General features: G+C 45.8%; 1 protein-coding gene across 5 annotated transcripts in view; it reads left to right on the plus strand.

Annotated features, from left to right (window-relative positions):
* PBX1 (PBX homeobox 1) overlaps nt 1-16,631 on the plus strand; it is a 284,693-nt gene that overhangs the window by 226,767 nt on the left and 41,295 nt on the right. For all 5 annotated transcript variants that reach the window (XM_035010056.1, XM_035010053.1, XM_035010055.1 and 2 more), the window contains 2 exons: nt 6,318-6,508; nt 14,465-14,600. In XM_035010056.1, coding sequence (XP_034865947.1) covers nt 6,318-6,508; nt 14,465-14,600 — 327 coding nt within the window. The remainder of the gene's footprint in view (nt 1-6,317; nt 6,509-14,464; nt 14,601-16,631) is intronic.

A 16,631-nucleotide genomic window follows, 5' to 3' on the forward strand; every position in this document is an offset into this window, starting at 1 on the left:
TAGGAGGGAGGGTGAAGAGCCATGGGCCTCGGGGGGTTGCAGAGCCCCAAGGGCCAGCCGCTGCATTTCTGCACCGAGCCCCTGGCCGGACTGGAGGCCGCCGAGTCCTCAGTGTCCCCTATTAAAAACCCAGGCAGGGCGCCTGGGTGGCTCAGTTGGTTGAGCAACTGCCTTCGGCTCAGGTGATGATCCTGGAGTCCTGGGATTGAGTCCCGCATCAGTCTCCCTGCTCAGCGGGGGGTCTGCTTCTCCCTCTGACCCTCTTCCCGCTCGTGTTCTCTGTCTCATTCTCTCTCTCTCAAATAAATAAATAAAATCTTTAAAAAAAAAAAAAAACCCAGGCAGACTGGCTGTAAAGGCATTTTAAAAACTTAAGTTGTAAGTGATGATCTCAGGAAACATTAATAGTCAATATAAGAAATGTTCAAGTGGGGGCTCTGGAATATTAGCGCATGGCCTGTAGCCCAGGTCTCATGGGGTATAAGAGGTCATTAGCCGTCACCACCTGACCTGCAGGGAGGTTGGTTGACTCGTACGGCCTTCTTTTGTTCCTTATTGTGGAAGATTCCTCATCTTCCCAGTACTCATGGAACCCGGTGGGAAAAGATACTAAAACTTGGCCTTAAAGTCACTTGCTGTACCCAGATTCAGCTCAAGTGAGAATCAAACATGTTCATTTGATATATGATACGGAATGCAATGCTCACCTCCCTCCATAAGAAGAGTAGAGAAGGGCGCAGGGAACCCCTGTCGTCAACAAAGTTGGATTCCAATCCTGACACTCTACCGATGGTCTGTGGGGCACAGTGGTCCACATAGTCTTACCCAAAAGCTGGTGATGTATGGCAAAGAGCTGTAGATTTGGAGTCAGGGATATCACAGGACCATAAAAACCGTATGAAGAGGAGCATAAGGAAGGCTTTAAATTACAAAGCAGTATATAAATGTAAGGTACTCTAATTATAACAGAGCTGCTCTCTCCAAGAGGCCCTCCCCCTCCACACACATACACACACGCACACGGGACTTTACATATCAGTTCTACTTCCTTGGGTCTGTATGAGCAATACTCCTTTAATAGGAGTCCCTTATATCAGCCTTTCTTCCATCAATAGGTGACAGATATGTTTGTTACCACCTTGTTGGATGCAACATTATCCTGAAGTTCTACAGTTAACTTACTTTCCTTGAATTCTTAGCTTTCTGGTTTCCTATTCTTTTTTAAGAGTCACAAAAGAAGAGGGAGAAAAAGCAAAGGCAGAAGATCCTCTCTAGTCCACTTACAACTGTCTAGATAGAAGGCAAATGCAAACCTAATAGAAAATTTAAATTTTAAAATAGAAATGGGTATTTTAAAATTTAAAGTGAAGAGAGTTTCATTATTGCACTCCTATCTACCTTCGAAATGGATTTCTACCAAGTCCCTTCTTTTATGGGCGGGGGGGATTGCTGTGAAGCTTGCAGCCAAGCATGGTACAACTCAACCATCAGATAGGCGTAGGGAGGGTTTGAGGGGAGGAGAATAGCAGCGATCTTATAGTAGAACCTGTGAGTCACTGCCTTTCGCCCTCTCAGGAAAGAGCAAACGTTCTTACCACAGTGTTGGCTCATGTAGACACTTCCCGAGGTCTCAGGGGATGCTGAGCCCAGAGAGCTGGCTGATCCCTGAAGTTTTCCTAACCTGATCCATCACGTTAGAGTTCAGTCAGCCCTAACTTATGGGATAGCTTGGGAAGACAGAGGGGGACATTTCCTATAAAGGTTCCTAGCTGGCCTCTTGAGTTCTCCCTACTCAGTGCTGCTCCTACCTTACCTTCAAGACTAAGCCTAGACTTGGCATCCAGGTTAACTCACCACACCAGGGGTACAAGAAGAGCCCAGAGTGTGGCCTTCCCCTCCCCCCCCATTAAACCCTTAACTGGGATGGATGTTAGCCTGGTAGCTGCTGAAAACTGGCTCTGTTCTTAGCTCAGGTTGTCAGCAACATAGAAGAACTGACTGCTAACTTCTGCCAATTGCACTTGTTGCTCAAGGTCATTTTGTGGTTGGGTACCCAGGACAGGCATGGTCAGCCTTTCCATTTTGACACAGGTGAGGAGATGGAGATCAGAGGGCTTACGTTGTGTATGTGGGCCACACGTCCAGTGAGGGACAGGGGTGGCCCTGGAATCCAGTTTCTGATACTTAGTCCAAGGGCTCTTATTGGAACACCACCTGACTAGTTGCACTCCATACAGAGAGAGTGTGGACTTGTGTAGGCAGTTAAGGAGTCAGCTTGTCTTCTGTTACTTCCGTGGACGAGAGAGGCTAGGGGTAATAATATTCTCCTTCAGAAACTTCTCATGGCTATCTACCTGCTTTAAATAATAAAGAAGTTGGAAACCAGAAACTTAAGGAAAAACTCCCATAAGTACAGAACAAATTACATTAAGTGTGTGTGGGGGGGGGTTAGTCGTCTGTATCTCTTATTCTTAAAAATACCCAAAAAAATCATTTCCTTAGTTATATGGACATTTTCTGGGTAAGAACTGAATCCTATTTAATACACTTTGGGCACTTCATAATTTATTAGTGTTAGTTATATTGTTAATTATAGTAAACAGTGGATTGTAGGGAAATTAGGCCATTAAGATCCTAGCTAGTACATCTGGGAGATAGATCTTCTTCATTTTTCTGTGACCGTTCCTTGTGGGAGCTTTTTTAAGATCAGAAAACCTCAGGGGCACCTGGGTACTCAGTCGGCTAAGCATCCGACTCTTGAATTCGGCTCAGGTCATGACATCGAGCCCTGCACCAGGTTTCATGCTAGTGGAGAGTCTGCTTGAGATTCTCTCCCCCTGCCCCTCCCCCCCCCCCCGCTCAAGCTCTCTCTTTCTCTCTCTCTAAAAATAAATAAATGAAATCTTTAAAAAATAAAATCAGGATACCTCAGTAAAGTAAAAACGTTGCTCTCTACTTTAGTAGTTGGATGAATGAAGTTGCCAAATTGGCTATTAATGGTTCACTCTGTTATTTTTCTTCATTTTAAAACATTTTTAGTATGGTGGTGATAGGTAACTAGACCATCAATTAGCTTTCTGCTAATTAGGTATCATGGCCCTCCTCAACCCCATCCCTTAAAAAAAAAAAAAAAAAAAAAGAACCACCTATCTGAATCAGCCATTGTTTCACCCTGAGGTTATTAAATAAAGAAAGCTTCTAGAGATTTTCATTAGAAAGGAAGGAAATTATTTTATTACAGTAAAGGGTGTTGGTAAAGCGCTTTTCCAGCAGATCATGGAGGTAGTAAGGTATTTAAGAGCTGGTATCTTCTAATAGATAAAACCATGATGTCAGAAGGCTAAATTTTGTTCCAAGTGTCATTTAAAAAACGGATGCTCTTGGGGCGCCTGGGTGGCTCAGTTGGTTAAGCAACTGCCTTTGGCTCATCATGATCCCGGAGTCCTGGGATCGAGTCCCACATCGGGCTCCCGGCTCGGCAGGGAGCCTGCTTCTCCCTCTGACCCTCTCCCCTCTCATGCTGTTTCTCTGTCTCTCTTTCTCTCATATAAATAAATAAAATCTTTAAAAAAATAAAAAAATAAAAATAAAAAACGGATGCTCTTGTGGCTTTGCAGGGTTCTCCAGCTTTGATAAGTAATGCTGCTGGGGCCTGGGTGAGGCTAAATCTGTAGGGCTGAACCGGGCTGGGTTAGTTGGTTCATAGCTAGGGGAATCCTAAATCCCAGTTACGTTCTTTGCTGAGATTGGCACCAAATCCAGTTTGAAGGAGGAAGGGAAGAAGACGGGCTAACCAGAGAAAATGACTGCCTTTATGACTGTCCACAGCAGAGGCTCCCCGCCCCCCCCATCTCAGAAATTCCATCCTGTGAGGGTTCCCTTTAATTAGCAGTTGTCACCCCAACTATCCCCATCACTGTCGTATTGGGAATGCCTGACCTAACAGAGGCAGCCTGGCTTCCACAGCCGCAAGCTTGTGGGACCTGAGGAGGACGTGGTGTGGGTCGTTCCTGGAAAAACCTGGATCGTTATGTCCTGTCTGAAGTTGACTTGGAACTGGTCTCCGCTCTCTGTTGTGTGTTCCTGAGCAGCTGTTCAGCAGCTGCCTTGTTCCCACCTCAGCAGTGGGTGAAAAGACCCTACTGTCTGTTTATGGCAGAGCAGAAAGGGCTCCAGGATAAAATGTCTTGAATAAACATCAGATATTGTGAGTATTTTTATTCCCTGTGATGACGCACGTTACTATTAGCCCAGCACTGGGGCTTCCCAGCGGAGAGGAGTGCACTTGACAATGCCCCCTCACATCCAGCCCCTCCCCTGTTGGAGTGCCCACCAGGTGAGGAGGCTGCAGGCCAGCGAGGGGCCGCATTTGCCCACGGAGCTGGTCGGGATGCTTGCTCTGTGCCTAACCCTGCACTCCCTACCCCGTGGCCTCTTAGAATCTACTCGATGCCACATCTTATGTCCTTCCCTTTGTTTACAAGTGGGAGGGGGTTGGGTCGGCAGGGAAGAAGCTTATCATACAGATCTGGTGGTGATATAGAAATTTTCTTGGTGGAGAGCAGAATGCTAGATGGACCTGATCTCTGGGTTTATCTTCAGCATGGGCCTGCAGAGGAGAAAGAAGGTAATCATGACCCTGTTTCTTTTTACCAAGAGGGAAGCTGGCGCCAGATATATCCTTACACAGCCAGACACGCACCCAGTAACTCCTCTGACCCTTACCATACCCTTTGAGGTGGGTGCTGCCACCCATGTTTCACAAATAAGGAAGACAAGTCCCAGAGAGGTTAGGTAACTGTCCAAGGTCCCACAGCAAAGTGAGTCCCAGAGACAGTGTCTGTATGCAGGCCGTCCAGGCCCCTCTTGCCCACTCTACTGTGTCCATAACACAATTCGCTTCATCCGCAGGTCACTGTACAAGACCGTGGCGGCTGCTGGCCTTGCTCAAGGGTAGGAATGATTGAACCCAATCCCTCCGATGTATAAAATGAGGCACCGAGTGGTGAAAGGCTTTGCCTAGACACTCATGGAGGCGGGCTCGAAGACCAGGGCTCCCAGTCCCCAGTGTAGACGCAGCCCGGTGGATGTGTCTGCCGAGGTATCTTCGGCCGACCAACCTCGAAGGATTTCTTAGAGAAATGAGGAGTGAATGTGTCATTGTTCCTGCATTCTTGACAGACAGGAGAGGCTTTGTGCTGTAAATGCAGTGTTATTGTTAATGAGTGTGTTTCTGGTGTTGATATTAAGTTGGAGCCCTTTGAGTCCCTAGTTCTTCGACTGTCAAAGACCATCTTGCCTGTTCCGTTACAAATCTAATATAGTCTTATAACATTACTGTAGGTTAGCCCGTGAATAGATATTTCCATTTGTGGGCTCCACTAAGGAAAGCAGACTTCAAATGTTAAGTAATAGTCACCACAAGGAAGGCTAGTGGTGTGCACAGGAGCAAGTTTGGGTTCTGGGAAAGGACAGAAGTCCCCAGCTTGCAATAAGAAGTGTTCAGGTCCTGGCTCGACTGCTCCCTTTTTGCCGTGGGCCTTAGGAAAAAGGCCCTCCTCTGCCTGGGCCACAGTTTACGCACCTGGAAAATAAGGAGGAGGGCAAAGCAATCTTTAACCTCACCCACCTCCGGAGCTGATGGTATGTGGGTCTAACTGGAGAGGTTTCCTTTCTGCAGGGATGGCTCCTGAATTCTCTCCATCATGTGTTGATCCTATTTCTACAAGGCCTCTGAGGACAGATTCCAACTTGTGTTGTGGATATAGTGGGTCTTCAGGAGGCCAGCAGAGGAGGGAATTCTGGTAATAAAACTGAAAGGAGAAATAGGTGGATGAGAAATCTTCCAGAAGAATTAGCTTTTAATTTCATGATTCCGTCTTTTGGCTGTTGACACATCCCAAAACTGGACATGTGGAGGTTCTAATATACCAGAGATAATGAGCAAGGTAGAAGTTTGTGCCGTATCTGACCCCAAACTCTCTTCAGCTGTTAACATTGGGGAAAAGGGTCGTGGGGTGTATTTTATACTAGGATTCATGGTCCCAACCTTTCACTGTATTAAAATACATGAAAACAAAATGATTAAGATTTCTCTTTACCCTTTAGAAAAATCTCAATCGTGGCCAAAGTTAGAGTCAAACAGGATGAAAGGTATTTCTAGGCCAGTCATTTATTTTATCCGTCTGATGTGACAAAACCCCCACAGACTAGCTGAGTTGTCTCCACGTGTACGAGTCTTTAGAAAAGTCCACGCGGCCCTCCGTGTAGGCCCGGACCCTCCACACGCGCCGGTGTTTACTGTCCTGCCATTCCAGGCATGCAACGAGTTTACCACCCACGTGATGAACCTCCTGCGGGAGCAGAGCCGGACCAGGCCCATCTCCCCAAAGGAGATCGAGCGGATGGTCAGCATCATTCACCGCAAGTTCAGCTCCATCCAGATGCAGCTCAAGCAGAGCACATGCGAGGCCGTCATGATCCTACGCTCCCGGTTTCTGGATGCGCGGTGAGTCACCGACAGGGCCACCTGTCCCCTGGGGGGATCCCGGATGCAGGGTTGGGACCCACACCTGGCCCTCTCTAAAAGCTGCATTTTCACCATGTCAAAGGCCCAGCGGAATGGCAGCCTGCAGAAGCTTCTGGGGTCTGGGGAGGGAGGCTGCCAAGACTCCATAAGCCAATGGTTTTGGACAACTCCAAATAGGGAACCGTGTGATGAGAGAGGATGCTTTCTCTTACCCCTGCTGCTTAATCTGAGTGAGAAGCAGGGATGACCGAGGTGGGTGAGAGCAAGGACAGCATTTTCATCCCGCTCAGTACCCCTTTTACAGGTGCGTCTTGTAGCTCTGGGCTGGGGTGGGCTCACTGGATGCCACCGTGACCCATGTTCTCCAGAAAGATGGTGCAGCTTGAGAGCTGTGATCTTTTCTGCATTACAGACAGGTAGAGAGTGCACTGAGTTCAGCTCAACAAATATTTGTAAGTAGATCGCCATGTGGCATCCTCTGAGCTAAGTTTCCGGAGCACAAAGACAAATAGGACCTGGTCCCACGGGTCCGGAGGAGCAAGGGCTGGTCTGCTATGTGCCCAATTTTCAATCAGGGTTTGATGTTTTCCATCTGGCATTGCCACCCGTGACCTCACTTGTGAGTTCACAGAATTCAGTCGAAGAAACCCTGGATAGAAAGGTCCTCGGGACACCTGAGTGGCTCAGTCAGTTGAGCGTCTGCCTTCTGCTCAGGTCATGATCCCAGGGTCCTGGGATCGAGTCCTGTGTCGGGCTCCTTGCTCAGCGGGGAGCCTGCTTCTCCCTCTCCTTCTGCCCCTCCCCCCAATCAAGCCTTTTCTCTCTCTCTCTCTCTGACAAATAAAATTAAAAAAAAAAAAAAAAGAAAGAGAGGTCCTCTTAAAAAAAAGATAAAAACTGAGAACAGAGAACCAGTAATCAGTTCTTGGCCCATACTCTCTAGACCAGTGGATTTATCCAGATCCTTCTGGTTTCTTTAATTTTTGATACACAGCCTGCAAGATGGTGGTAATCCTATCTTTCATATACTCGAGAGGAAGGTTTTGATCATTGATCTAGCAGACATGTTTTCAGGGTGTGGGCATCCTTCGCGATCGACAGCCCTCATATTAGCCAGCTTCTATAAATGCAGGTCACCATTCATTACTTCAATTCCTAAAAATCATCCCAGGCTATGATTTCAGTTAGTAGAACTTAACGTGTATCAGAGTCCTGTGCCATTTCATGATCTACAGTTTTGTCCCTTTTCAATGAGACGGAAAGATTCACTGCTCCTTGATTAAGTTGTTCACCCCCGAACTCATGCATTATTCAGCTCACTTACCTGTATTTCTCTCTGTTCACAACTGTGGTTATTGCAGTCCACAGACCTCTTTAAAACTCTCTAGCATCTCCTAAACTCCCTTTTATTCAGTGTGTTTTGGGTCACATGGAATATGAGTTGAGAGTACCAGCTAGCGAGATGCATCTCTGGGCCACCAGAATTCTATAGGGTAAGTCAAGAGAAAGTTCACACAAAGAGTTTTATCCAGCTGGGCATGGTGATGGGGGAGGTGGTAAGGAGGCAGAGTGTCCCTGAAGCAGGGCCCCCATGCATCTCCCTCGCCTCGCGACCTGCTGCCAACCCGGCTTCCTGAAAGCAGTTGAGTGCAAGTGGCTGGTGGCCTCTGTCCAGGTCCTGTGCCCGTTCGGCCGCCACCGCCCTTCTGCGTGTGTTGCTTCCATTCCCATGGAAACTCCCCTAGTTAAAATTATGGAGTTGGTATTTGTGTGGGCAGATATTGAAAAAGAGAAAAGTCGGGCCCAGACTGGATTCTCGTCCAGAGAGAACCCGGGGAGAAGGGAGAGGCAGAAATCCTTGTCTTGTTGGATTTCTGCTCGAGGTAACTGTGCTGTGTGCAGTTGAAGGTCGGGCTCAAAACTTGGCGAGCTTTGTACACGGTTCCTGTCACTTCCACCAGCCTTCGCCTAGGTGGTTCCAGTTGGCATCAGAAGAACAATCACTTACGAGAGGGTCTCTTTCCCGCTTCGGCTGCAACCTTTGATTCAGTGCCTCTGAGCCAAGTCTCCGAACTAAAACAGCTCAGCTTCTGTCATTCTTACTAGTACTTATTTTGAGGGTATATTTGGTATTGGTGAAAGCGTGTAACTCCAAATGCCAGCCGACGGCTGAGCAAATGGCTTTCTGGGCTCAAAAAAGAAATGTTTACCCAGACCTCGTGATTGGGGTAGTTTCTATCACTGCTTCCGGTGCTGTAGTTGGAGAGCTAGCTAAACAAACCTCAGAAAGAGAAACTGGTGCTGAAAGCCACATGTATCTGATGGGCAGGGCTTCATCAGTGAAAGATTTGGTGGAAGACAAATGAAATACAAGGGGAGTTTGACTTAGTAACAGCATTAGTCATTGTAATGTCACAGGCATGTGGAGTCGAATGGTGCTACTTTGTTACAAAATACTCCTTGTCTCCGTTTTCTGTTGCCACCTAACAGATTATCGCAAATTTAGCAGCTTAAAACAACACAAAGATATTATTGAACAGTTTCTGTGGTTTAGGCGTCTGGGCACAGTTGAACAGGATCCTCAGCCCTAGTCTCACAAAGCTGTAATCCGGGTGTCGGCAGAGGCCATGATCTCATCGGAGGCTCCAGGGTCCTCTTCCAAGCTCATTCCCGCTGTGGGCAGAATTCAGTTCCTTGTGGTTGTGGGACTGAGGTCCCCAGCTCCCGGAAGCCATTCTCTCCCCCTGGCCAGCTCGCGTCTTCACTGCTCGCTTTGTTCCTGGAAGCCAGCAAGAGAATCTCACCGTTTTAAGGTTTTAACCTAATCTCCCTAAACTAACAGGATGGATATCCTTTCTTTGTCACAACCCCACCCACACTTGGGGGAGGGCGGGGATGCCAGGCTGGAATCTGGTACCTTTTTAGGATTCTGCCTTCCATAGTCCTCAGCTAAGCACTTGGTCCAGGTTTGTCCATTCAAGTCATATCCTTTTCTCTTCCTTACATTGACTTAATTGTGCCAGAAAAAATATCCATCCATCCACCCATTCATTCATTCATTCATTCTACATTTATTATCTCATGCTATGGCCCAAACATTGTGCTATCAAACTTGGGAAAGTTATTGTCAGGACCCTCAACACAGTTTTCTCAGTTGAAAGAGGGAGAGAGAGAGAGAGAACTTACACACTCTCTTAATGATTTTCAAGCAATAATTTTAACTTCTGTTCAGTAACATTTTGCTGGAGACAACAATAAGAGGATAAACAGCTGGAAGAACACCTCTGCATTTACCCCCCCGAGAGAGGGATTACGTTAAATGAAGTAGTAAAGTGGAAGGCGGGCAACGAGAGGGAAGGACATGCAGGAAGGTCTGGGCCAACTGGCCTGTATTTAGACTGATTTATCTCGTTGAGTTTTATTCTCTGCCAGATGCTGTGCTAGCCACCAGAATAACTAAGAGGGAAAAAAACACATACAAATGTGGGTCTTACCTTCAAGGAGCTTATAATTGTGTGGGACAAACAGACACTCTGATGAGTGAACATAAAATGGCATGTTCCTCGTGAAGTACCTCTCCCAGTGCCGCCCGAGGGGGGCGCTGAATGCGGGAGAGGGCAGACAGTTTGGGATCCCAGAGCGAGCAGGGTGTTTGCCAAACAGAAAGACTACCATGGGCAAAGGGAAACAACGCAAGCCAACATCAACAAGCATTGCTTCGCTGGAGTGCTTACTATGTGTGAGGCGCTAGGGTTTCAAAGATGAGGGACACGTGGCTCCTTCCCTTGAGGAACTTGTTTAGCTGGGGAGACCTAGGTGAACCTGTGGCAAATGCTATGGGAGAGAAATACACAGGTTGGTGTGAAGAGCACAAAAGTCACGAGTGTCTTTGGGGGCATGGAGAAGCAAGCATATGATGTGGCTAGACAAAATTGTGCAGAGCGTGTTTAGGACTGGGGGAGATGCGGCACTAGGGATAGGACAGGTCCACTAAAGACCCTTAACTGTACCCGTGAAGACTTCAAATTTGTCCTGAGAAACAGAAACCGTGAGAGCTGTTTAAGGAGGGAATGCCGTCATTTAGAAGGCGGGCTAAGTGGCCTATCCTCCCTAGGACTCTGGTCTGTAAAATGGGGCTAATCCTATGCACAGGAATAAATAAGATAATATGAAGAAAAAAAAAACTTAGTATAGGGTTGGAATATGGTATTCACACCATAATTCACACAGTAGTTCCTTAATATATTAAGGATCACCACATTATATATTATTTATTATTTTATTTATTGTATTTATATTTTATTATTATTATCATTACTATTACTATTATTGTGACATGATCAGATCCATGGTCTGGGAGAATTATTCTAGTGCTTCTCTTGAGGACGAGCTGAATGGGACAGGGGACACAGTAGGACCCCACTGTTAAAGCCCGTGTTCCTCAAACTGGGTGAACACTGAATAAGTATGAAGTGCCTTCCCCATTTTACTTAAATATGCAGGGGAAGATCATTTTCCTTTTAAGATAAACATTGTGTGCATTACAGAATAGACTAAAGCAAGAGGTTTGAGAGACATTTCATGCTTTTGATGGTGTGTGGTAGGGCTGTGAGTTCACGCCTTGCAGAAAGTATTTCTGGAATGCATCGGTCTAGAGTTGCACTGTCTGGTAAGTGGCTATTTGATTTTTAAATTTAAGTTAATGCAAACTGAATTACATTGAAATCAATAAAATTTCAGAATGTACCCCTCCAGTTACACCAGCCACATTCGAGCTGCTCAGTGGCCACAAGCAGGCTCGTGGCTGCTAGCCTGGGCAGCAGAGATCTAGAACATTCCCATTATTGCTGAAAGCACCACTGTGCAGCACTAGCCAGACCATTACATGATAGAGAGTGGCTTCTCTGAACCCATTTCAAAAATAGAGCGACAATAGGCTGGAATAAAAGGGTCGGATTTGAAAGAATAGAACTGACAGGATTTGCTTTGGGGCCCCTCATCTGATGAAGGTAAGACAGAAGGATGGGTTAAGAACCACCCCTAGGGGTGGGAATGCAAGCTGGTGCAGCCACTCTGGAAAACTGTATGGAGGTTCCTCAAAAAGTTGAAAATAGAGCTACCATATGATCCAGCAATTGCACTACTGGGTATTTACCCCAAAGATACAAAAGTAGGGATCCGAAGGGGTACGTGCACCCCGATGTTTATAGCAGCAATGTCCACAATAGCCAAACTGTGGAAAGAGCCAAGATGTCCATCGACAGATGAATGGATAAAGAAGATGTGGTATATATATATACAATGGAATATTGTGCAGCCACCAAAAGGAATGAGATCTTGCCATTTGCAATGACGTGGATGGAACTGGAGGGTATTATGTTGAGTGAAATAAGTCAAACAGAGAAAGACATGTATCATATGATCTCACTGATATGAGGAATTCTTAATTGCAGGAAACAAACTGAGGGTTGGGGTGGGGGGTGGGGTGGGAGGGATGGGGTGACTGGGTGATAGACACTGGGAAGGGTATGTGCTCTGGTAAGCGCTGTGAATTGTGCAAGACTGTTGAATCTCAGATCTGTACCTCTGAAACAAATAATGCAATATATGTTAAGAAAAAAAAAAAGAAGAAGAAGAAGAAGGTAGCGGGAGGGGAAGAATGAAGTGGGGGAAATCGGAGGGGTAGACGAACCATGAGAGATGATGGACTCTGAAAAACAAACAGGGTTCTAGAGGGGAGGGGGGTGGGAGGATGGGTTAGCCTGGTGGTGGGTATTGAGGGCACATTCTGCATGGAGCACTGGGTGTTGTGCACAAACAATGAATCATGGAACACTTCATCTAAAACTAATGATGTAATGTATGAGGATTAACATAAGAATAAAAAAAAAAAAGAACCACCCCTAGGTTCTGGCACCTGCTAGGTACTCAAATATTTGAATGAATGGATGGATGAACAAATTAGACACAGTGTACCGCATCCATGGTGATGTGGGGAAGGAAGACAATGGAGCTGGTTTGGGTGAAATGCGATGCGAGTTTTGGAGATACAGAGTGTGTTGGAAGTGCCTGGGGATTGTGGTGGTAGATAGGCAGTGACCCTTAGGAGAGTGGACAGGGCAGGAGGTAACACATTCGGTATTTAGCAACGGTGTCTGGAGTGCCTACACCTCCCACTCTTGACTCACTCTGATTCAAAAGGTTTCATTCCTAAAATGCTGCATTTATCCAGTACTATTCGATCAACCTCCACATTCCTTAACATTAAACACCCAGATACCTAACTCCCAAGGCTTTTGATTGGCTCGAAGTCACAAATGTTAACTCACCAAGCTGATACCACTTCAAGCCAAAGCCAGTTGTCTAGCTCAAAGAACCTTATGGTCAGAAGTGTCTCATTTTCACTAGGTGTCCTGAAGTCCTGAAAAGTCCTGATCTTGGGATTTCCAAGGCCCTCCATGGAGACAGCCACTGAGAGCAGTGTGATAAGGGAGCCCATCAGAGTCGATGAGACCACCCAGGGAATGTTGCACAGCAGTGTGAGAAGAGAGTCAGGAACAGCTTGTCGGCACTGGCCTCGTACCACCAGCTCATTCCAGGGAGGCTTCCTTTGAGCTCAGTTGGAAGACTCCCAAAAAATACAGTGTGATGCTAATGCAGACAGCTGAATGAATGAACCGAGGTTCTCCCAATTAGGGGAGCCTTCAGGGTCCAGTTCCCCAGGCCTAAGACAACTGTTTTCTTTAGGTAGAGAAGAAGCCAAAGGTTATCTAAAGCCTGGCCTGGAGCCCACGTTGGCCGCTTGGCTATCTTCCCCCAAATTCCCAGCAGACAAGGACTTTTAACAAATACCTATTTTTTTAGTTGGGCTTTTTTTTTTTAATCCATTCTGCCCAATTTCTGATGCTGGGTGACCCAGAAACTCAGCATGATTTGGGAAAGTGACTTGGGCTTGGCATAGTCTGGACAGATGTGGTTAATACCTATGGACAGATGGTGTTCATCTGGTAAAATCAGGTACTTTATTGTGTTAATTAATCCAAGTGGGACCCTGAAAATACAATATTAGCTGAATTTCTTGTCTAGCGAGGCTGTTCCGTGCTTTCTGTTGGGCTAAATTGGGAAATCCTGTATCCTGGCATAGCCAAGGATGTTCTGGAAATCTCTTCCATAAGGAAAAAGCTTTTGATAAAAGCAAGAAAGGCAAAGTGCTAATGGAGCTAATTTAAAGATGGAGTCCCCACCACCTTGAGGAGGGCCAGCCAGCTTCTACTGTGAGCCTGGCGTCCCCAAACAGCTCCCCCGGCTGCCTATGGGCCTTAGCTGTGAGGAGGTAGTAAATGATTCTCACTTTAAATTAGTTCAATTAGCACTTTTTTTTTTAAAGACAAAAATGCTTTTATTCAAAAAGTAGTTCTCTTCCTTTCAGCAACCTGTGTATTAAGGAGATTTCTGTGGGCTTTTGTTTTACCATTTAGCCGCTGTTCTTGCTTGAAAAGTGCTACTTGTCTCCTTCTGTGGGAGGTCACACAGTCCAGGGGGCTAATTTCAGTGCCTTCCACACCCTCTTCCCCAGATGCCTTTAAAAAAATTCTGTATGCATTTACCTGGGAATGGAATAAAGGGAAAATAATAACTTATTTTTAATGGAAGCCTCCAGAGTCTTTGTAATTGCCAGGAGGCAATTTGTACGTAAGAAGGAGGTTGGGTTTTGTAGTTAAGCAGACCTGAATTCATACCTTGGTTCTATAGCATACAGATACTTTCAGTGACGGCTTTGGCAGCCAGCCCCTTGGTGCAAATTTCCTCTAATCCACTTTTTGCTCAAAAATTTGTCTTTTCACAGAAGTAGATCCCCGTCTCTCCCTCTTTATATGTATTTGGTGTGAACTTTTTTTTTTTTTTTTTGTCGTTCTTTCTTTTCTCTTTATGAAGGCGGAAGAGACGGAACTTCAACAAGCAAGCGACGGAAATCCTGAATGAATATTTCTATTCCCATCTCAGCAACCCTTATCCCAGTGAGGAAGCCAAAGAGGAGCTAGCCAAGAAGTGTGGCATCACAGTGTCCCAGGTGAGGAGCCCTCCAAAGGCTCAGCCTGTAGCCTGGCTCTGCTCTCAGAGGTGTTGCTTTACTGAGCTTTCATGCCTTGCAGGTTCCATTTGCTAAAGCCCTCACATGGCAAGGGAAGCACGTGAGGTGTTTAAGTAGGAGAGTTTCCAGGTAAGTACCTGGACAAACTTGAGAGGGACCAGCAGAAGTGGGAGAAGTAGAGTACAGTAGACAAACGGGTAGGGTTCTTCCCATTGAATGCTCCGTTGCTTCAGAAATGGGTCAAGGTTCTTGCCTGTCCTTGGAAAGCTATCCGCATTTCTCATACTCTTTTTCTCAAACACAGTCCATTCCTTAGCCCATCTTGTGCCCAACCCAGGAAAGAGTCAGTGAATGGAACTTTTCAGGGAAAGGGACTCAAATGTCTTCTCTTGATGTGCTCGCTCTGTAACTGATGGAGTGTGGGAATTTTAACATGTCACTATGATTGCGTTGGAATGGTTGCACAAAATGTCACTGGGTGCCCCTTTTCCACAAAGAGCGATAACCATAACAGATGCCTTTGACGTGGAAAGGTACATGGTAAGACATTTTTATCGACCTGGAGTCTTCAACATTAGTATGAAGTAGAAAAGTAGGCAATATTTATATGTATTTATATTTTGTCTACTCAAGGGATCTGTCCAAAACTTCTTATTTAATCTGAACCTCAAATACCACCCCTGGTCTCTAGCTGAGAACAGTAATGATGGTTCTGAAAGCTATCAGAGAAATTTCCTCTGAAATAGGTCTCATGCAAGAGAACCAATATGTACTGACCTTTCCATAAAAGAGGTAGGGGAGTGGGGGAAAGAAGCCTACTGTAGCAAGAAACTTCACTTAGCATTTTCCAAGCAAAACAGATGCTGTTTTGTATACACTGAGCATTTGTACTTCCTTGAATTGAATCCTGGCTTCCGTTACTCCCTGCTGATCCCATCAACCTGTGCTTAGCTAAGCTCAGTTAGGTCCAGTCAGAATATAGACCTCCACACAGAGTGTGTGCAATGAAGAGCTCACCAGGGCCCCCCCAACAGGCTGTGGGGGATTTTGCAGCAGTCTTGGAAACACCAACCCTTTCAACTCAGACCTTCCGCGGGTGCTTTGACCCAGGTGAAGGTTGTTCCAGTCTTAACCCTAGGAAAGCAGAACACGAGTGGTCAAACTCCCGTCACCTGGTTTTATCTAGGTCTCTAACCATTCTTGTCCAACTTTAGATCCCTTGTCCACAAGAAAAGATATTTGATGGTTTTTGATATTTGCTGCCTGTTTGAGGAATGGTTCCAGGCATGAACCATATCACTAACTGACCATCAGTAAATTTGATACATGGAATCTTCTGCTTCTAAAGTAGAACTAAATCACTAGACTGTCTGAATTCTAATTCTGGGATTCAGAATTCTAAATCCCTATTGAAGGTAGAAGGAACTGTTCTGGAGTTAGTCTGTATTCTATCTAGATCAAAGATGGAATCCCGGCCTGTTCCAGCAACTTTCACTTCCTTTGTTATGGAAACTCAGGTGCACATAGTTTGTCCATTAAAATGAATATTTACATACTGTATCACGTTTCGCTTTGCTTCACCCACCCTAAGGCCATGCCATTCTTCCTTCCCCATCACATGACTCCCTCCCAACTACAACAGAGCTGTTCCACTGTTGCCAAACAAGTCCCATTGGGAGACAGTATGATATGATACAATAACAAAAGCATTTGTCTAGGAACATGTTTTTGTCAGGAGTCAACTGTGAGATTTTAGGGAACTCCCTCTTTTTGGGTCCTAGTTATCCCATCTGCCAATCATGGTTTGTTGGACCACATGATTTATTAAATCTCCCTTAAGTTCCCAAATCTAGGGGATCCCGATTTTGGACTTTTTTTATTGTAGCCATTTTGGGGCTGTTTCTTTCTTTTTTGTTTTTTGGGTTTTTTGTTGTTTTTGTCAGTTTTTTTGGTTAATAATTACCCCCCCATCTTGGGGCCCCTGGGTGGCTCAGTCAGTTAAGACTGACT

Source organism: Mirounga leonina, unplaced genomic scaffold (genome assembly GCF_011800145.1).
Source record: "Mirounga leonina isolate KUSES-001 unplaced genomic scaffold, KU_Mleo_1.0 Mir_154, whole genome shotgun sequence".
NCBI lineage: Eukaryota > Metazoa > Chordata > Mammalia > Carnivora > Phocidae > Mirounga > Mirounga leonina.